This window comes from Camelus ferus, chromosome 2 (genome assembly GCF_009834535.1).
Source record: "Camelus ferus isolate YT-003-E chromosome 2, BCGSAC_Cfer_1.0, whole genome shotgun sequence".
NCBI classification, from domain to species: Eukaryota; Metazoa; Chordata; class Mammalia; order Artiodactyla; family Camelidae; genus Camelus; species Camelus ferus.
In genome coordinates, this window is record NC_045697.1 from 3,313,199 (window position 1) to 3,329,785 (window position 16,587).

General features: G+C 53.7%; 1 protein-coding gene across 9 annotated transcripts in view; it reads right to left on the reverse strand.

Annotated features, from left to right (window-relative positions):
- Nucleotides 1-16,587, reverse strand: part of SORCS2 (sortilin related VPS10 domain containing receptor 2) — a 444,813-nt gene that overhangs the window by 52,805 nt on the left and 375,421 nt on the right. For all 9 annotated transcript variants that reach the window (XR_004324677.1, XM_032493427.1, XM_032493461.1 and 6 more), the window contains exons 7-8: nt 14,491-14,609; nt 8,436-8,525 (exon numbers count right to left, since the gene is read on the reverse strand). Coding sequence is in view for 8 of the 9 variants with exons in the window: in XM_032493427.1 (XP_032349318.1) it covers nt 8,436-8,525; nt 14,491-14,609 (209 nt within the window). In the remaining variant the exon portion in view is untranslated. The remainder of the gene's footprint in view (nt 1-8,435; nt 8,526-14,490; nt 14,610-16,587) is intronic.

Below are 16,587 nucleotides of genomic sequence, written 5' to 3' on the forward strand. Positions count from 1 at the left end.
GTTAGCAGTTGAAGATGTCTCCTCCTGGGCGCTCTCCCAGGAGTGGCTCGTACGCCTCTCCACGTACGGCGCGTGGCTGCTCTTCCACGTTACACGGGGAACGCTTTCCTCTGGCATTAAGGTTATTGATGAACACCACTGTCAGTGACTGCGCGATGCTCCCTTTTGTGGATGTTCCGTATTTCAGTGAACACGTCCTCACTGGTGAGCCTCTAATCGTTACGTGCAAGGCAGTCATGAACATTCCCAGACACAGATCTCTGCAGCTCTGGTTATATCCTCAGCATAAATCTAAGGAGGGAAATTGCTGCAAGGGGGAGCAGGAACATTTTTAAAGCTCTTGTGCATGTTACTCAGTGATTGTCCTGAGAGTTTATATTAATTCCTTCCCTACCAGCAGGGCCGGAGGGCATTCTTTTCACTTCTTGCATTGAGAAACATCTTTTAAAAATCCTTGCTGATTAGAGGATGATAAGTAATTTGCAATTTTTTCTTAAATTTGCATTACGCTATTCTTTTTTTTTAAGGTTAGAAGCAGAGACATTTAGTTAACTCCATTTTTAAACAAAAGATGAAAAATATTACACACATGTATATGTGTTTGTATGTATATATATTTATATGGCCTGGAGAAATATGTGGAAGGAAATACCAAATGTCAATATTTGTTATCAGGTAGAATTAGGTTTGATTGTAAGTAATAGAAACTGGGGCGGTGGTGGGGGAGTGACTCAAACGAGATAGAAACTCATTTCTCATGTATGTAAAAGAAGTCCAGAGGTAACGTTCCAGTATGGAAGTTCTACAAGATTACCAGGGACAGAGGTTCTTTCTGGGTCACCATTCTACTGTCCCATGAGCTGGCCCTTATCCTCATGGCTCAGGATGGTTGCTAGGGCTTCAGCCATCACGTCAACATGCAAGGCAACAGGAGGGAGAGAGGACAGAGTGAGAGAAAGGCTTGCCTTTAAAAGAGGGCTCTGAGAAGTCTCATAGATATGACAATTCCACTTACACCTCATTGACCAGATGTTGGAAACATGACCACATGTAGCCACAAGGGAAGCTGGGAAATATAGTCCTAGCCAGGAAGCAATGTACTAGCTAAAATTGGGGGCTTGTTAAACTAAAATGAAGGGGAAGAATGAATATTGAAAAGTCTCTGAGTTCCTACAACAGCTACCTTGAGAACGAGGATGTGAGATCGTCATGAGGAGGAGGAATGGAGAGGGGAGCAGGTAGAAATGGGATATATATTTGTGTTATTCCATTAGTTCTAGTGAAAACATCTTGAAGAAGTAATTTTGGAAAATTTAAGAACATTTTAAATAAACACAACGGGGGAAATTTCCCCATAGATTTTCACATAAAATTCAAGGAACAATGTAATGAACCAACACCTTCATCAAGTTCTTCCAGCGCTTTGATTATGGCAACTCACTGCCTTCTGATTTCCCAGGTTTCTGATGAGAAATCTGCTTACAATCTTATTGACGATCACTTGTTTGTGACAAGTTGCTTCTCTCTTGCTGCCTTCAAGATCCTTTGTCTTTCAGAAGTTTGACTGTAATGTGTCTTGGTGTGGAACTCTCAGCGTTCGGAGCCCATCAAGCTTTTTAAGTGTGTATAGTCATGTCTTTCATCCAATTTTAAGGACGTTCTTGGCCACTATTTCTCCAAATAATTTCTCTGCCCCTTTCTCACTCTCTTCTCCTTCTGGGACTTGCATAATGCATCTGTTGGTTCACTTGATAGTGTCCCATAGGTCTCAGATGGTGTTCACTTTTCTTTAATCTTTTTTCTTTCTACTCCTCAGATTTTATCATTTCAATTGTCCTATCTTCAAGTTCTCTGATTCTTTCTTCTGTCTGCTCAGATCTGTTTTTGAATCTCTCTAGAGGATTTTCCATTTCAATTACTGATCCCTTTAACTCCAGAATTTCTTTTTGGTTCCATTTATTCAATTTTTTGGTACAGGCAGACCTCAGAGATATTGTGGGTTCAGTTCCAGGCCACCACAATAAAGCAAATATCACAGTTAAGCTAGTCACACAAATTTGTTGGTTTTTCAGTGTATATAAAAGTTACGTTTACACTACACCATAGTCTATTAAGAGTGCAATAGCAGTGTGTCTTACAAAATGCACATACGTTAGTTAAAAAATACTTCATTGCTAAAAAATGTTAACCATCATCTGAGACTTCAGTGAGTCAGTAATCTTTTTGCTTGCTCGAGTTGGGGTGGGGCGGTGGGGTCTCGCCTCAATGTTGATGGCCACAGACTGATCGGGGTGGTGGTTGCTGAAGGCTGGGGTGGCCGTGGCTTTTTCCTAAAATAAGACATGATGTTCACTGCATTGACTGGCTCTTTCTTTTATGAATATTTTCTCTGTAGACTGCAATGCTGTTTGATAGCATTTTATCCACAGCAAAACTCCTTTCAAAATTAGAGTCAGTCATCTCAAACTGCCACTGCTCTATCAACTAAGTTTACCTAATGTGCGAAGCCTTCTGTTGTTATTTCAACAGTCTTCACCCTGTCTTCACCAGGAGTAGATTCCATCTCTTTCTTGGCTTGTCCATAAAAAGCAACTCCTCATCTATCAAAGTTTTAGCATGAAGTTGCAGTAATTGATTCCCATCTTCAGGCTCCACTTCTAATTCTGGTTCTCGTGCTGTTTCCAACACATCTGCAGTTACTTCCTCTATTGAAGTCTTGAATTTCTCAGTCATCTATGAGGGCTGGAGTTAACTTCTTCCAAGTTCCTGTGAGTGTCGATGTTCTGACCTTGTCCCATGACCATGAATGTTCTTCATGACATTTAGAATGGTGGGTCCTTTCCAGAAGGTTTTCAATCGACTTTGCTCAGATCCATCAGAGGTATCACTGTCTGTGGCAGCTACAGCCTTATGAAATGTATTTCTTAAATAAGAAGACTTGAAGTTTGAAATTACTCCCTGATGCATGGATTGCAGAAGGGGTGTTGTATTAGCAGGCATGAAAACAGTTTGCACCTCACTGTCCACCTCCCTCAAGCTCATGGGCGATTAGGTGCATTGGTAAATGAGCAGTCATGCTTTGAAAGGAATCTTTTCTTCCTGAGCAGTGCATCTCAACAGTGGACCTCAAATATTCAGTAAGCCATGTTGTAAACAGATGTGCTGTCACTCAGGTTTTGTTCCATTTACCAACAGCACAGGCAGAGGAGATTGAGCATAATTTTTAAGGGGCCTAAGATTTTCAGACGGTAAATGAGTATCGACTTCAACTTAAAGCCACCAGCTGCGTTAGCCCCTAATAAGAGAGTCAGCCCGTCTTTTGAAGCCAGGCACTGACTTCTCCTCTCTAATTATGGAAGTTCTAGATGCCATCTCCTTCCGATGGAAGGCTTTTTGTCTGCACTGAAGGTCCGCTGCGCAGCGCGGCCTCCCTCACTCGCAATCTAAGCTAGGTTGGGGGAACTTGCTGCGGCGGCTCCGGCAGCACTCACTGCTGCACTCCGCACTTCCGTGTTGCGGACGCGGCTTCTTTCCTTAAATCGCATGGACCAACCTCTGCGATCTTCGCGCTTTCCTTCTGCAGCTTCCCCGCCTCTCTCAGCCTTCACAGGACTGAAGAGAGTCAGCGCCTGGCTCAGGACGAGGCCTTGGGTGAAGGGAATGCTGTGGCTGGTTTGATCTTCTGTCCAGACCACTCCAGCTTTCTCAACACCAGCAATGAGGCTGTTTCACTTTCTTATCATTCATGCGTTCATCAGGGAAGCACTTTTAATTTCCTCCCAGAACTTCTCCTTTGCGGCCACAACCTGGCTGTTCGGTGCAAGAGGCCTCACTTTTGTCCTGTTTGGCTTCTGACACGCCTGCCTCGCTAAGTGTGATCATTCCTAGGTTTTGATTTAAGGCGAGAGATGTGTGACTTTTCCACTCACTGAAACAGAGGTCATTGTAGGGGTGTTAACTGGCCTAATTTCAATACTGTTGTGTCTCAGGGAACAGGGAGGCTGAGGAGAAGAAGAAAGACGGGGGGATGGCTGGTTGGTGGACCAGTCAGAATGCACACAACATTGATCAACTAAGTTTGCCCCCAAACAATTACGCCAGTAACATCAGAGAGCACTGATCACAGACCACCATATCAAATATGGTGATAATGGAAAAGTTTCAGCTACTGTGAGATCTACCAACATGTGGCACAGAGACACAAAGTGAGCAAAGCGCTGTTGGAAAAATGGCGCCAATAGACTTGCTCCAAGCCAGGTCGCCACAAACTTATAACTTGTAAAAAATGCGCTATCTGGAAAGCGCAATAAAGCAAAGCACAGTAAGAGAAGGTGTGCCGGTTCTATTTCGTTCATACACTGTTTTCCTGGCTTTCTCCACGCTTCCTTTAGTTCTTTGAGCATCTTGAAGACAGCCGTACTAAAGTCTTTGTCTAGTAGGTCTGCCATCTGGCCTTTCTGTTTGGTATTTTTTTCCTTTGAAGGGCTCATATTTTCTTTATATGCCTTGTGGTATTTTGTTGTCGAAAACTGGGCGTTGGAATCTAATAATATGGTGACTCTGGAAATCAGGTTGTCTCCCTTGCCTGGGGTTTGCTGGGGATTTTTGGTTTTGATTTTGATTTTGGTTACTGCCGGCTGCCTCTGTACCAGGGATCAGCCTGAGGTGTAAGCTGAAGTTCTCAGCTCTTTCCTGAGCCTGAGTCTTCCCCTGGGCATGCATGGTAGCTTTCTAAATCCCCCCATCTATGTGGTTGCTTTGAACGTCCTAGTCCTTAAATGTTGGCTCCCAAAGGGGAAAAAAGGAAAATAAAGGTGCAGTGGGGTTGGAAACAGGCTCCGGCCCTTTAAATCCCTTGGAAGCTGCTTCAGCTGGTGGCAGGCGGCACTGATAGCGGCTTGCCTGGGTGTCTGCACCCATGATCGGAAGCAACAATCAACAGTCAGCACAGACTCCCAGTACTGGGGGACATGGTCCAGAATGTCAGGGCAAGGCTCTGATGCCCACCTTGGCTCCTGCAAGCTGCTCCAGGGGCCCATGCCCGGCTCCCTGCCATGGGCCTGGGGAGGCAGTGGCGTAGCTGCTACCATGGGGAGAGCTAACGCTGGGGAAATTAACTTTGATTTACTGCACAGGCGTTCCCCTGGTTCAAGCCTTTGGATAGACTCCCGTGTTCCAAAACAGTTACACCAGGTAGCGTCTGCCAGTGCAACTGCTGTTCAAGGGAGAAGATGGACCCCCGGTGCGCCCCAGGCCACCATCTTCCCTGATGTCACTTCCTCCTTTATTCTTACCCTTTATGGATTTTATTTTATAGAAACATATTATGGATAAAATATTGTTTTACTTTAAAGTACATTTGCATTTACTTTAAGCTTATGAATATTTTTATATAATTGATGGTTTTTTGGATTTTTCTCCTCTTTGTCTGTTTACAGCCTTTGCCCATTTATTGTCCCATTAGGGAACATAAGTATTCTTTAAAATCTCTGCAAGTAAGTAATTCAAGCAAAGGATGCTGGCAAATATAATACAAACTGTCCGCCCACTACGGTTTTCAGACACAGGTGAGGTAAAACAGCCGAACGGTACTGTGGATACTTTCTCAAGCAGAAGGAAACCGGGAAGGCTTGATGCGATGCAGAATATGGCAAAGCTGCGTTGAAGCTCCTCTAAGCTAACTTTGCTGGTGGCAAGGCGAACCCTTTTAGGAAGGAACTAAGCCACACAAATATTTATCCTTTGTCCAGAAGTTCTTCTCAGACTAAGTTGAGAAAATAAAACAAACAAACAAAAATACCTGCAGGCACAAATATATTCATGGAAGCACTGTTTATGATTGCAAAATACGGAAACAACCCAAATGTATAAACAACAGGAATCTGGCTTAGCTGAATAAGGTACGTCTCCTCCATTGAACGTTTCGCAGTCATTTAAAGTGGATATCGTGTCGTTCGGGAAAAACTCTCCTGAGACGATGTCACGTGAGAGACAGGCTGTGGACCGAGTGTCTGCAGTGATGCAAGTACAGAAAAGTCGGTCTGGCAGGGGGCCAAGGGTGGAGGAAAACCAAACAGGGCTGGGTGCGGAGGGCAGGAGGGAGGGAGGCTGTGGTGAGCGCCCCTCGGCTCTGATTTCTATGGTTTTCATGATGTTAGTTGGGCAATTAAAGGGAAAAAAAAAGAAAGATGGAGTGCTTTGAGGGGAGGAAACGGGCAAGAGTTACAAATTCACCCTATAACAACAAAATCTGATGAGGAAACTCAATTAGCCAGCTCTCCAAGTCGTTGGTAGGAGCACCAGGGTCTGGCTGCTCTCCTGAGTTTGGTGAAGAGGAAGCAGATGGCTTCCTGGATGGGCAAAGCTCTCAGCAAGACCATATGTGGGCTTGGAGACCCCGCAGGGCTCAGGGCGGGGGGCAATCCCTGATTGTTGCTCAGCTGGCCCGTTGTCCTCCACCGCCTGTCACTGGGTCCTGGACGGGCCCCCCGAGAGAGGACACTTAGTGCCAATGCCAATGCCACAGATATGAATGGGTCCCTGGTCTTCCCTTGAAACTGGATGACGGGAGGGACATAGTGTCTGATTCTGTCACCCACTTGTGATGGAGGGCTGTACTTCCATCACTGCCCCGTGATTCTTTCCAATGACCCCTATTTCTACAGAAATGGGCAAGAAGGAAGCTGACAGGTAGCACGTGAGGTCAAGGGTCTGTGGTGGAACGCACGCACGGTGCTTCTTGCAAACCCTGCCGAAGACTCTGAGGAACACCCATGCCGTCTCAGCCGAGGACCAAGGAGGTTCAGTGCTCAGGGTCACAGAGGATATGGCTTGTGGCTGTAGCTCCTTAGAATGCCCTCAGAAATGGCCTGGACTCTGGTCCAGCCTCCCCAGTCCCAGGAGAGGGGCAGTAGGTGCCCAGGTCCCAATGCCAGAAGGGAAGGACGCAGGTATCCAACCCCAGGACTAAGGCCCAGGACCCAGGATGCTGTAGTCCCAGGAGAGGAGGAGGAACCTCTCAGAAGATGAATAGGCCCCTCACCCCCCAGGAAGCCAAAGGCACCTGCCCTACAGGAGACATCAGCCTTTCATTTCCTTACTCTGGAAGACTGGAGGGGCTCTATCAGGCTGACTCCTTTCTTTTCTATTTTTTCCCCCTCTTCCTTTTCTTTTTCTAAAGAGATGTTTTAAACAGTTTTTAAAAGCCTCAGGAACTTTCCCATTTCTGGCTCACAAGGGGTCTGAGGGTGACCCATGCAGGAGTTCTGCATCCAAGTCTCATCCAGCAACCACAGCCCCCAGGCCTGCCTGCAGGGCCCCGGGCATCCATCTCCTCTTGCCCCATCCCCTCTCTCTGCCCTCCAGCCTGCCTTCTCCTGCCCCGGGGCCTTTGCACCCACACAGCCAGCCACCTGACAGCTTTTCCCCCAACATGTGGGCTTCAGATGAAAATGCCCCTCCATCACTCTCACTCCCTCCACAGCACAGATCACAGCCTGCAATTATTTTACACATTTGTCTGCTTGATTTCCCGCCTGTTTCCTCTCTGAAACCCCCACCAGAGCAAGAAACTGGGGTGTCCGACTCGCAGCTGTAGCCTCAGCTCCCAGCTTACGTCTGACGCTCAGGAAGTCTCTGCAGGAGGAAGGTCTCCCTCAGTCCGCGCTCCTGAGCTGTGCACATAGGACAGCGCTCTGCCCTCTGGAGGGGGCGCGGCAGGAGGCTGGCTCAGACGCGTCCGAAGCTCGGTTTGAGACCTGCTTTGGTTTCTTACTAGCTGTGTGACCTCAGACAGGACTCTCAGCCTCTTTGAATGCCAGTCACCTCCTCTGTAAAACTGGAATAACGCATCAGTAGGCAGGGGGCTGTCCATCCTGAGGCAGGGCTGGGCGGGGTCTGAGCAGCCTCTCCATCCCCCTCTTTGCCTGTCAGCCAAGGGGAAGGAAGCAGCATTAATTAAGCACCTACTGTGTACCAGCCACCATATCAGGCAGTTGGAATGCAAGTGAATAAAACAGAAAGTGCCCCGCACCCCAGAAATTCCAGATGAAAGCAGGAGACAGACACAGGGGGGTCCCAGAAGTGTCAGGAAGGAGAAGGGTGGGGTGTGAGCAGGAACCTGAGGCCTGGACCAGCCCCAAGAGTCACCAGGAAGAGATAGTTCTCCGAAACATCACATGTGTAGGAATTTGGGGAAGAGAAAGACCAGGCAGAGGGAAGAGCACGGCAGAGGCCCTAAGACAGGAGGACGTGGGGCACCTGTGAGACGGAGTGGAGCTAGGGGGTGGAGTAGCTGGAGGAGGCACGGCCCCCCTTTCTTGTCCATCCTGACCTGGTGACCACCAAGCACATGCCCGGGAGCCCTGTGGCCCCATGAGTCACTGCAGGCTCAGGACTTGGCTCAGGCCCAGGCAGAACGCGGAAGTCACTCTTACCTTTGGCAGTGCGTACTTCGGCAGCTTCATCAGGACAAATTCATTGCGGCGATAAGAGATGTAGTATTTGGTCTGGTTTGTTGAGGTTGCCTAATGGGAGGGGAGAACACATTTTTAAGGGACTAGGCTTCCTGTCAAGTTGCATCCTCATGAATGAAAAACAACACATGCATTTCAGTTGCTGAGAATGCCCTTGTACTTTGCTTGTAATTGCTTTGCCTGAAATGGACAGACTTCTATTCACCCTTCAGAGCCCCATACCAAATGCCCCTCTCTGGGAGGACTTCTTCCACCTCCCTTAGTTAGAACTCACCTCCTTCTCCATGCCCTCAGCACTTGTTTCCCTATATCCGAGTTATAGAACAAATTGAAGAAAATTCTGTTCCTCAGAACTTCTCTGAGGAGGAATATTTGGTGAGCCTCTGTGTGGAAGAAGAGATGGGCCAAATGTAAGCCCAAGCCACAAAAGATGACCACCAAACCATGAGGCATGAGAAACAAAATGAGAAGCAACACTCCTGAGACTGTCACGTGGCCAGGCCTGTCCTGAAAAGCCCATCAGCCTCAAAACCAGCAACTACACAAACCGTGATCATTTCTATTTTAAAGATGAGAAAACTGAGGCACAGAGATGGAGTCACTTGTCTCCCACAGGAGGTAGTAGAAGAGACAGGAAAAGAGGGGCGGGGAGAGGAGGAAGAGGGGAAAGGGGGCAAACGGGCGACGGGAGAGGGAGTGGTCCGGGGAGGCGATCCTCTGTCTCCGCTGAGTCTCACGCTGTGGGTGTGTGACTGTGTGCATCTCACGTGTGTGTGCACAATTGTGAACGTGGTTCCCATGTGTGCGTGCGAGCACAGGTGCATCTCTGCTCATGTGTGCAAGTCTTGTTTACGTGTGTGTGTGTGTGTGTGTGTGTGGGTACGCATCCCGTGTGTGTGTGAGAGCATGAACATGTATCCCCCACACACTGTGTGGACTGTGTGCGCATGCGTGTGGGTGTGCCTTCCCTGCATGAGTGAACGGGCAAGCACGAGTCGTGTGTGTGTGTGTGTGTGTCCATCTGTGGCAACACAGTGCAGCACTCTAGAGCACAGCCCCCTGCATCCCTGCCTGGGGTCAAGTTCCAGCCGCACCATCTATAAGCCACGTGGCCCTGGGAGAGTGTGAGCCTCAGTCTCCCCCCGTAAGATGGAGACGGCAGGGTCAGAGGCCCCCTGGTGGGCGGTTGTGGGGTTAGCAGCTGTGAAGCGCTGGGCAGCGCATGGCCCCAGCGGGAATCATATAGGCACGGGGCGTGGTTACAATTATAAATCGACAAATACACAGCCACCCACACGACAGGCCCATAACGTGTGAAGCATCGTGGCTACAACGATGAGAGACTTCTGTAGCCCACTCGGTCCCCGAGGGCAGGGACTGTGTAGGTCTGCAGTGGTCTGGCCCTCAGCGCCCCGAGTGGGCTGTGTTGTGTGGGGGAAGTACAGGGGTCGTGGGAGCTCAAAGAAAGGAACCTGGGCTGGGAGAGGCCAGGCAGACTTCCTGGAGGAGGTAGCACCCTGCTTCCTCAGAAGGAAGAGCCATGCAGTCCGGAGACAGACCAGCTGCTTAGCAGCAGGGGAGGACGCCACAGAGAGAGGCCAAGAGAAGTCGCTGCCCCTTCTGAGAACCCCGTGCGCCATCAGCTGAGCTCCAGGGAAGGGCAGAGGCAGGGCCAGGCCCCAGCAGGCTTCAGGCACTTAAGAAGTTCCCGGTCCCTGGGAGTCACGGGTGGAGGCCCAGCCAGCCAGAGCCTGGCCAGTCCCACTCCTGCCAGGAGCTGGCGGCCAAAACCACTGGGTCTTCCGGGGGGCTTGTGGAGAATGAATGCGCCCCCTCCCCACCCCAGGCCGCCGGGAGGAGGGGCTTGTGCTCCAGGCCCAAGGCCGCTGGCCTAGGGGAACCAGAGCCGCTGTCTCTGAGATGCAAACATGCCTTCAGCCTGGTGCGGGCAGCCAGGTGGGCCGGGCTTCGACCTGTCAGGATGCTCTAAACACAGAAACTTCCTCACATGTGAATCTGCCCACGTGGCTGTCACTGTCTCACAGTGGCCATCCCGAAGCCTCGCTGTTGGGTCCGAGCGAGCCAAGGTTCTTTAACCCAGCTTTTCTCCCCTAAAGGGCAGCTTTAACCCATGATCCAGCAGGACCGTGGCCCAGCCGTGAAGACAGCTGGAGTCTGTCCTGGGCCTCCTGGGTGGGCAGGGATTGCTGCCCCCATTTTACAGATTTGCAAACAGAGGCTAGAGGTGGGAGAATGGCCCAACGCCAGTCCATGGCACACTGTGTCTGATGAACTGGCCCCTGAGGCCCAGATCCTCCCCTCCAAAGGGTGAGCCCTGGTCCCTGCCCCACAGCACGGCTTCCGCTAAGGAACCCGCACCAAGAGCTTCTGGGCACCTCGACTCTGGACGCTCCGTGTCTAACCCCACGACTTCCCAGGTGCTCAGCAGCCTCGGCGGGCCCAGCCTTCCTCCTGAGCCTCCTTCAGGCCTCCCGCCAGGGGCCTTCCATGGTGACCCCTGCACCCCACGCCAGGCCTGTGGCTCCCCCAGGGTCCCAGGTCTGTCCAGGGTCACCTGCCCTTAGGTGGAGGGTCTGGATTCTTCCACCAGAGTGTACTGAAGGCCAGGCCGTGGGTGAAGGGCAGGCCAGACACCCGATGGTCCATCAGGAGGTGTGACGGATGCTCCCTACCTGCCCAGGTGAGAGGACACACGGAGGGAGGGGTTGGGCGCCATCGTACACCTCCCGCTGCCCCTGCCTGCTGGCCCAGTGAGGTGGCACTCGACCAGTGAGGAGGGAGCCAAGGAGGGGAGCGTCCCCACCCGGGGTTCCGTCCTGGCTGGCAGTGTCCCCTCCCCCCACCCCAGGTTCCGTCCTGGCTGGCAGTGTCCCCTCCCCCCACCCAGGGTTCCGTCCCTGGCTGGCAGTGTCCCCTCCCCCCACCCAGGGGTTCCGTCCTGGCTGGCAGTGTCCCCTCCCCCCACCCGGGGTTCCGTCCTGGCTGGCAGTGTCCCCTCCCCCCACCCGGGGTTCCGTCCTGGCTGGCAGTGTCCCCTCCCCCCACCCCAGGTTCCGTCCCGGCTGGCAGTGTCCCCTCCCCCCACCCGGGGTTCCGTCCTGGCTGGCAGTGTCCCCTCCCCCCACCCGGGGTTCCGTCCTGGCTGGCAGTGTCCCCTCCCCCCACCCAGGGTTCCGTCCTGGCTGGCAGTGTCCCCTCCCCCCACCCCAGGTTCCGTCCCGGCTGGCAGAGTCCCCTCCCCCCACCCCAGGTTCCGTCCCGGCTGGCAGAGTCCCCTCCCCCCACCCCGGGGTTCCGTCCTGGCTGGCAGTGTCCCCTCCCCCCACCCCAGGGTTCCGTCCTGGCTGGCAGTGTCCCCTCCCCCCACCCAGGTTCCGTCCTGGCTGGCAGTGTCCCCTCCCCCCACCCAGGGTTCCGTCCTGGCTGGCAGTGTCCCCTCCCCCCACCCAGGGTTCCGTCCTGGCTGGCAGTGTCCCCTCCCCCCACCCCGGGTTCCGTCCTGGCTGGCAGAGTCCCCTCCCCCCACCCCAGGTTCTGTCCCGGCTGGCAGTGTCCCCTGACAGGGCATTGAGTTTTCCTGAGCCTCAACTTTCTCTCCAATAAAATGGGGCATTGGAAAGATGTGAAATACGATGAGTGAAGCTGTTCGTGGGCGTCTGTCGCACAGGAGTTGCTCAGGAGAGAGCAGCCATGTCACCAGGGGGCTGCTGGGAGGGTGACAGGAGAGGAGACCACAGGGCATCCACCCCTCCAGGCTGGACACTGTAGCAGCCGCCCCCAGAGCCGGGCACCCGTCCTGAGAGACGGGAATGCCCCCAGCACAGCCCGCAGTAGGTGTGGGAAACACACAATCCTGCTCCTCGAGGCCATGGTCACACCCCTGGGTGACAGGAGGACCAGCCCAGGCCGGGAACAGAGGGTTTGCGTCCCACAGGCACCTCCTGCCCCACCTCCACTGCCGGGTTCCCCCAGGAAATGGACTATCGGGTTCATCTCACACTTAGTTGAAGGAGAGGAGGGGTGGCAATGGCCACACAGCACAGAGCCTGGATCCTCTGAGGACCAGGAAGGAGGGGAAGGAAGGAGGGTGGTCACTGGGGGCTCCCTGCAAGGAGCGGGCTAAAGAGGAGGGAACGCAGAGACCACCCTCTAGGTGACATCCAGCTGGGGGTTGGGGACAGCTTTTCTGGGCAGTGGTTCAGAAGCATGGGGGCCAGAGGGACTCAGGTCAGGAGCTAGACAGAGCACAGTGGCCCCGACATGAGACCGCAGCCAGGTGCGCGCTGCAGGGCCGGGCATTCTGTCTGCACATACGTCACCAGCGGCAGACCAGGCCTCTGTGGCCACAAGGAACGAGCCGGAGCCAGAGCCATCACACCTGAGCACAGACTGGCCAGAGGTGACCCCAGGCCTCCCTGGCTGAGCGAGTAGGGGCTGCGCCTTCACCTGTCACGGCTCAGCCTCCTGAGCCCCCTCCTTCCAGCCCGAAGCATCGAGCTGCCGCATCACAGCGTGGCCCCGCTTCCAGACAGCACCTGAGTCCTCCCGAGCCCCCTCCCGCAGCCCACCCTCTGGCCAGGCCTTCCCAGCCCCTCTGACTGAGCCGCCCCCTGGAGAGCACACTCTCCCTCACTGCACTGAGGACCAGCCAGCCTGTACAGGCACAGGTGTGTCCTTGGGGTCTCAGGCTGGCGCGCTGGCAGACCAGACAGTCAGGATGTTTAGAAAACACTCAACATGGGAAATGGTTGTCGGAGACGCTGACGCTGCCATTGCTCCAACGCTCGGCAGATATCTGCAGAAACACAGTGACACTTACTGGAGGATGGGGTGCTGAGAACAGCCCTGGAGCCCACCTTTGGACTGCAGGTTCCACAGTAACCAGCAAAGGGTGGAAGTGTGGTCTGAGCAGTGATGGAAGAAGGCACAGGGCTAGGGCACTCTGAAGAGGCAACCAGCAGGCCTGAAGTAGACTGCAAGTCAGGGAAGGCTTCCTGGAGGAGGTGGTGCATGAATGTTGGAGGAGGAGGTGGGGGAGGGAGCACAGGCATTCCAGGCTCAGGGAACAGCATGTGCAAACGCAGCAAGGGAATCAGAAGCTGTGAGGCTGAGAATCAGCAGAGGGCAAAGGAGAACGGGGCAGGGCTGGAAGTCTGGGCCGGTGGCAGCAGGAGCTCTAACAGGCCATGATGCACTCAGTTCCAGCTCCCAACTCTGCAGGAGGCCCTGGTACATTCTGCGCATGGAGAAGGGCAGCTGGGATGATGAAATGTCCCTGAGAGAGGGCAAAGAGGAGGTCGGGGAGCAGGGAGGGGCCTTCGGGGGTGGGTCTTAAGGGGCCATCTCCACAGCAGCCTTTGGATTTGTTTCATGGGGTCCTAGAGGGCAGAACAGTGGTCACTGGATGAGAGGAGACAATTGTCTCAGTGTTGGAATGAAATTTCCAAAGATTTGAGCTACCCAGGAGAAGGGTAGGCTGTTTTAGAAGGATTGAGTTCCTCGTCAGTGGCAGTAATCAAGAAGTCGGATGACCAGTTGTTCCCAGGAGTTTCTGAAAGGTCAGACCACCAGGTGGTCCCAGCTGTGACCTGCATACCTGTGTGTATAGGCAGCAGGTCCTGGTTCCCAGGCTGTGGTCAGCTGAGACCTGGTGGCTGAAGGCAATGACCAGAGACAGCCTCCATCAATTCAAAGCCACCCACCGCAACCAGATGGAGTAAGGGGTTGGGGTGGGGGCCCCAGGCTGTGGAGGCTCCTTGTGGGCAGAGGGAGAAGAGGCAGGCAGCAACCCTGAGCCAAGATACTGGCCTGGGGGTGGGGGTGTGAGGGGGCCTGCAGGCACCAGCACAGGGGCGGGGGAAACTGAATTAAGTAACACTTGACAGTTATATAGCCATATCATTGCTTCCTGTTTGAGTGATTTCATTTTCCCCAGAGTGGCTCAGACTCCACATCACCTACAGCCAATTTCCAAGAGCCCCTGAAGCAGCCTCACCTTAAAGAAGATGTAATCGTCCTGCACCGTCAGTGAACCGTGGTCAATGGGGCCTGCGAACGGCACCGTCAGCGTCTGATCGGAGCAACTGTGGGTCTGGCAGGTGATGTACCGGAAACCTGCAGGGGCGAGAGCCAGCCACTGGGCACATGACAACTCAGATATTCAGGCTCTAGCTGAAGAGGGAGCCAGACACAGCCTCGGATGGGAGTAAATGCCGAACGGTTCTCGGCTCGGTCTGTGTTCTGATCGTTCCGATACCACTGCTGATGTTCTGTTTATGGGCTGGATTTGAAAGGGCTTGCCCTGTGATTGTGCCTGTGGCTGAGCGGCAGGCGGGCAGGAGGGGGGGTTCTCTGTACTAGGTGCTCTTTAAATCCTCAGGACCACCCTCTCAGGGTCCCATCTTCCAGAGGTGGAAACTGAGGCTGAGCAAGGTTTGGTGACTGGTCTCCTGCAGGGTCACCGGGCTGCTGCCAGCTTTTCCTAATGACAGGCTCACTGGAACACAGCTGAGCCTGCTCGTTTACACGCCGCCCACGGCTGCCTTCACACTACACCGCCAGCTGATTTGCAGAGAGACCACATGGCCAGACAAGCTGAAATGTTTACCAGCTGGCCTTGATGGGCAGTGTTTGCCGACCTGGGTCTGAAGTTGTGCAGGGGAGCCTCAGCGTGAGTGCAGGACTTTATCCATCTTCCACCCACAGCCGTGTGCGCCCTCTGCCCCTTGCCTAGTCGCAACACCTGCACATCCGTGCGCACCGGGATCCTCTCTCTGGGAGACAGACCTCAGGCCGCCCGAGGAGATCGTGGGCAGGAGATCCCCACATATCCCCCCACCCACCAGTCTTCCCTAGGCACCCTGGGTGTGTGTGGTCACCCACAGAAGGGACAGTGCAGGGCCATGGTGGTCACCCATGGTGCCCATCATGGCTGGGGACCCCTCCCGCCCTTCTGGAGTCTCTCCTACCTAATGAGTGGGTGTGGGTGGGTCTCAGGGGTTACTTCTCCCCCTAACTTCAGGCAAACACTTTCACCCCTTTTGAAATATCTATGGTTGAGCAAACTGAAGTCCACTTTGCCAGACAGCTGCTGATCTTCCATCCAGCCCTCTGTTCCCCAGGCGGGGGGCTCCCACGGAACTGCGCAGAGGCCATGAACCTACGCCCCGGGAGAGCTCTTCTCTCCTGCTTGTGGGGCAGGAGTGGGATTCAACCACAGGGACCCAGTGGAGCCCAGCCAGGGCGCTCGGAGATGTCAGCACCTACGGGGCATGTCCTGCCCACGAGTCTGCGTGGCCGGGCAGCACAGAGGATGCTGAGGGCCTGGGCTGGGGGCCGGGAGGACCAGCTCTAACTCACCGGCAGGGTCCCCTCGGTCTCAGGTCCTCCACTGTGAAATGGGTATCAATGCCCATCTCAGTGAGTGGCTGAGGGTCCAGGGAGACCATGCACACAGTAGGCACACCAGCAGCCCTGCTGTGCCTGGCCCATTCCCTCCTGAACCACATCCATTTCCCCTCCCACTGGCCTGGTCACGCTCTGCGGTCAACACCTAGCTTCTCATGGGCTTGCCTGGCAGGACACACTGTGGGAGACGAGTCCAGGCCAGACTCAGAGTGGACAACCTGCTCACTCACTTGCTCACTCATTCCTTCACTCACTCATTTGTTCATTCATTCATTCAGTGACTTGCTCACTCATTCATTCGCCCATTCCTCTCACTATGGTCAGGCCCACCCTACTCCAGGTCTGCTGCCAACAAGACAAAGACCACCATTCACGGTGCTGATGGCTCGTGCGGTGGGAAAAGTGCTGATTTACAGCGCTTGCCAGTTTCTGTGGTGTGGGCCACCCCACTCTCAGGCTGCCAAGATGAAGTTTCTGATTACGGAGCCAAGAACAGAGGTGGGCGCTTGGCTCTCATGACCCCACAAGCTGCTGCTCTGGGGAGAGGCAGACAGGCTGACAGTGGTGACATGGTGTGATAGGGCAGTGGGCTTCCCTCTGTCCACAGCACGGACTGTGGCCACAGGGTCCTGCGGTGTGTGCAGTGGCCCAGCACCTGCCCAGGGCGACAGCACCTGGCCACGTG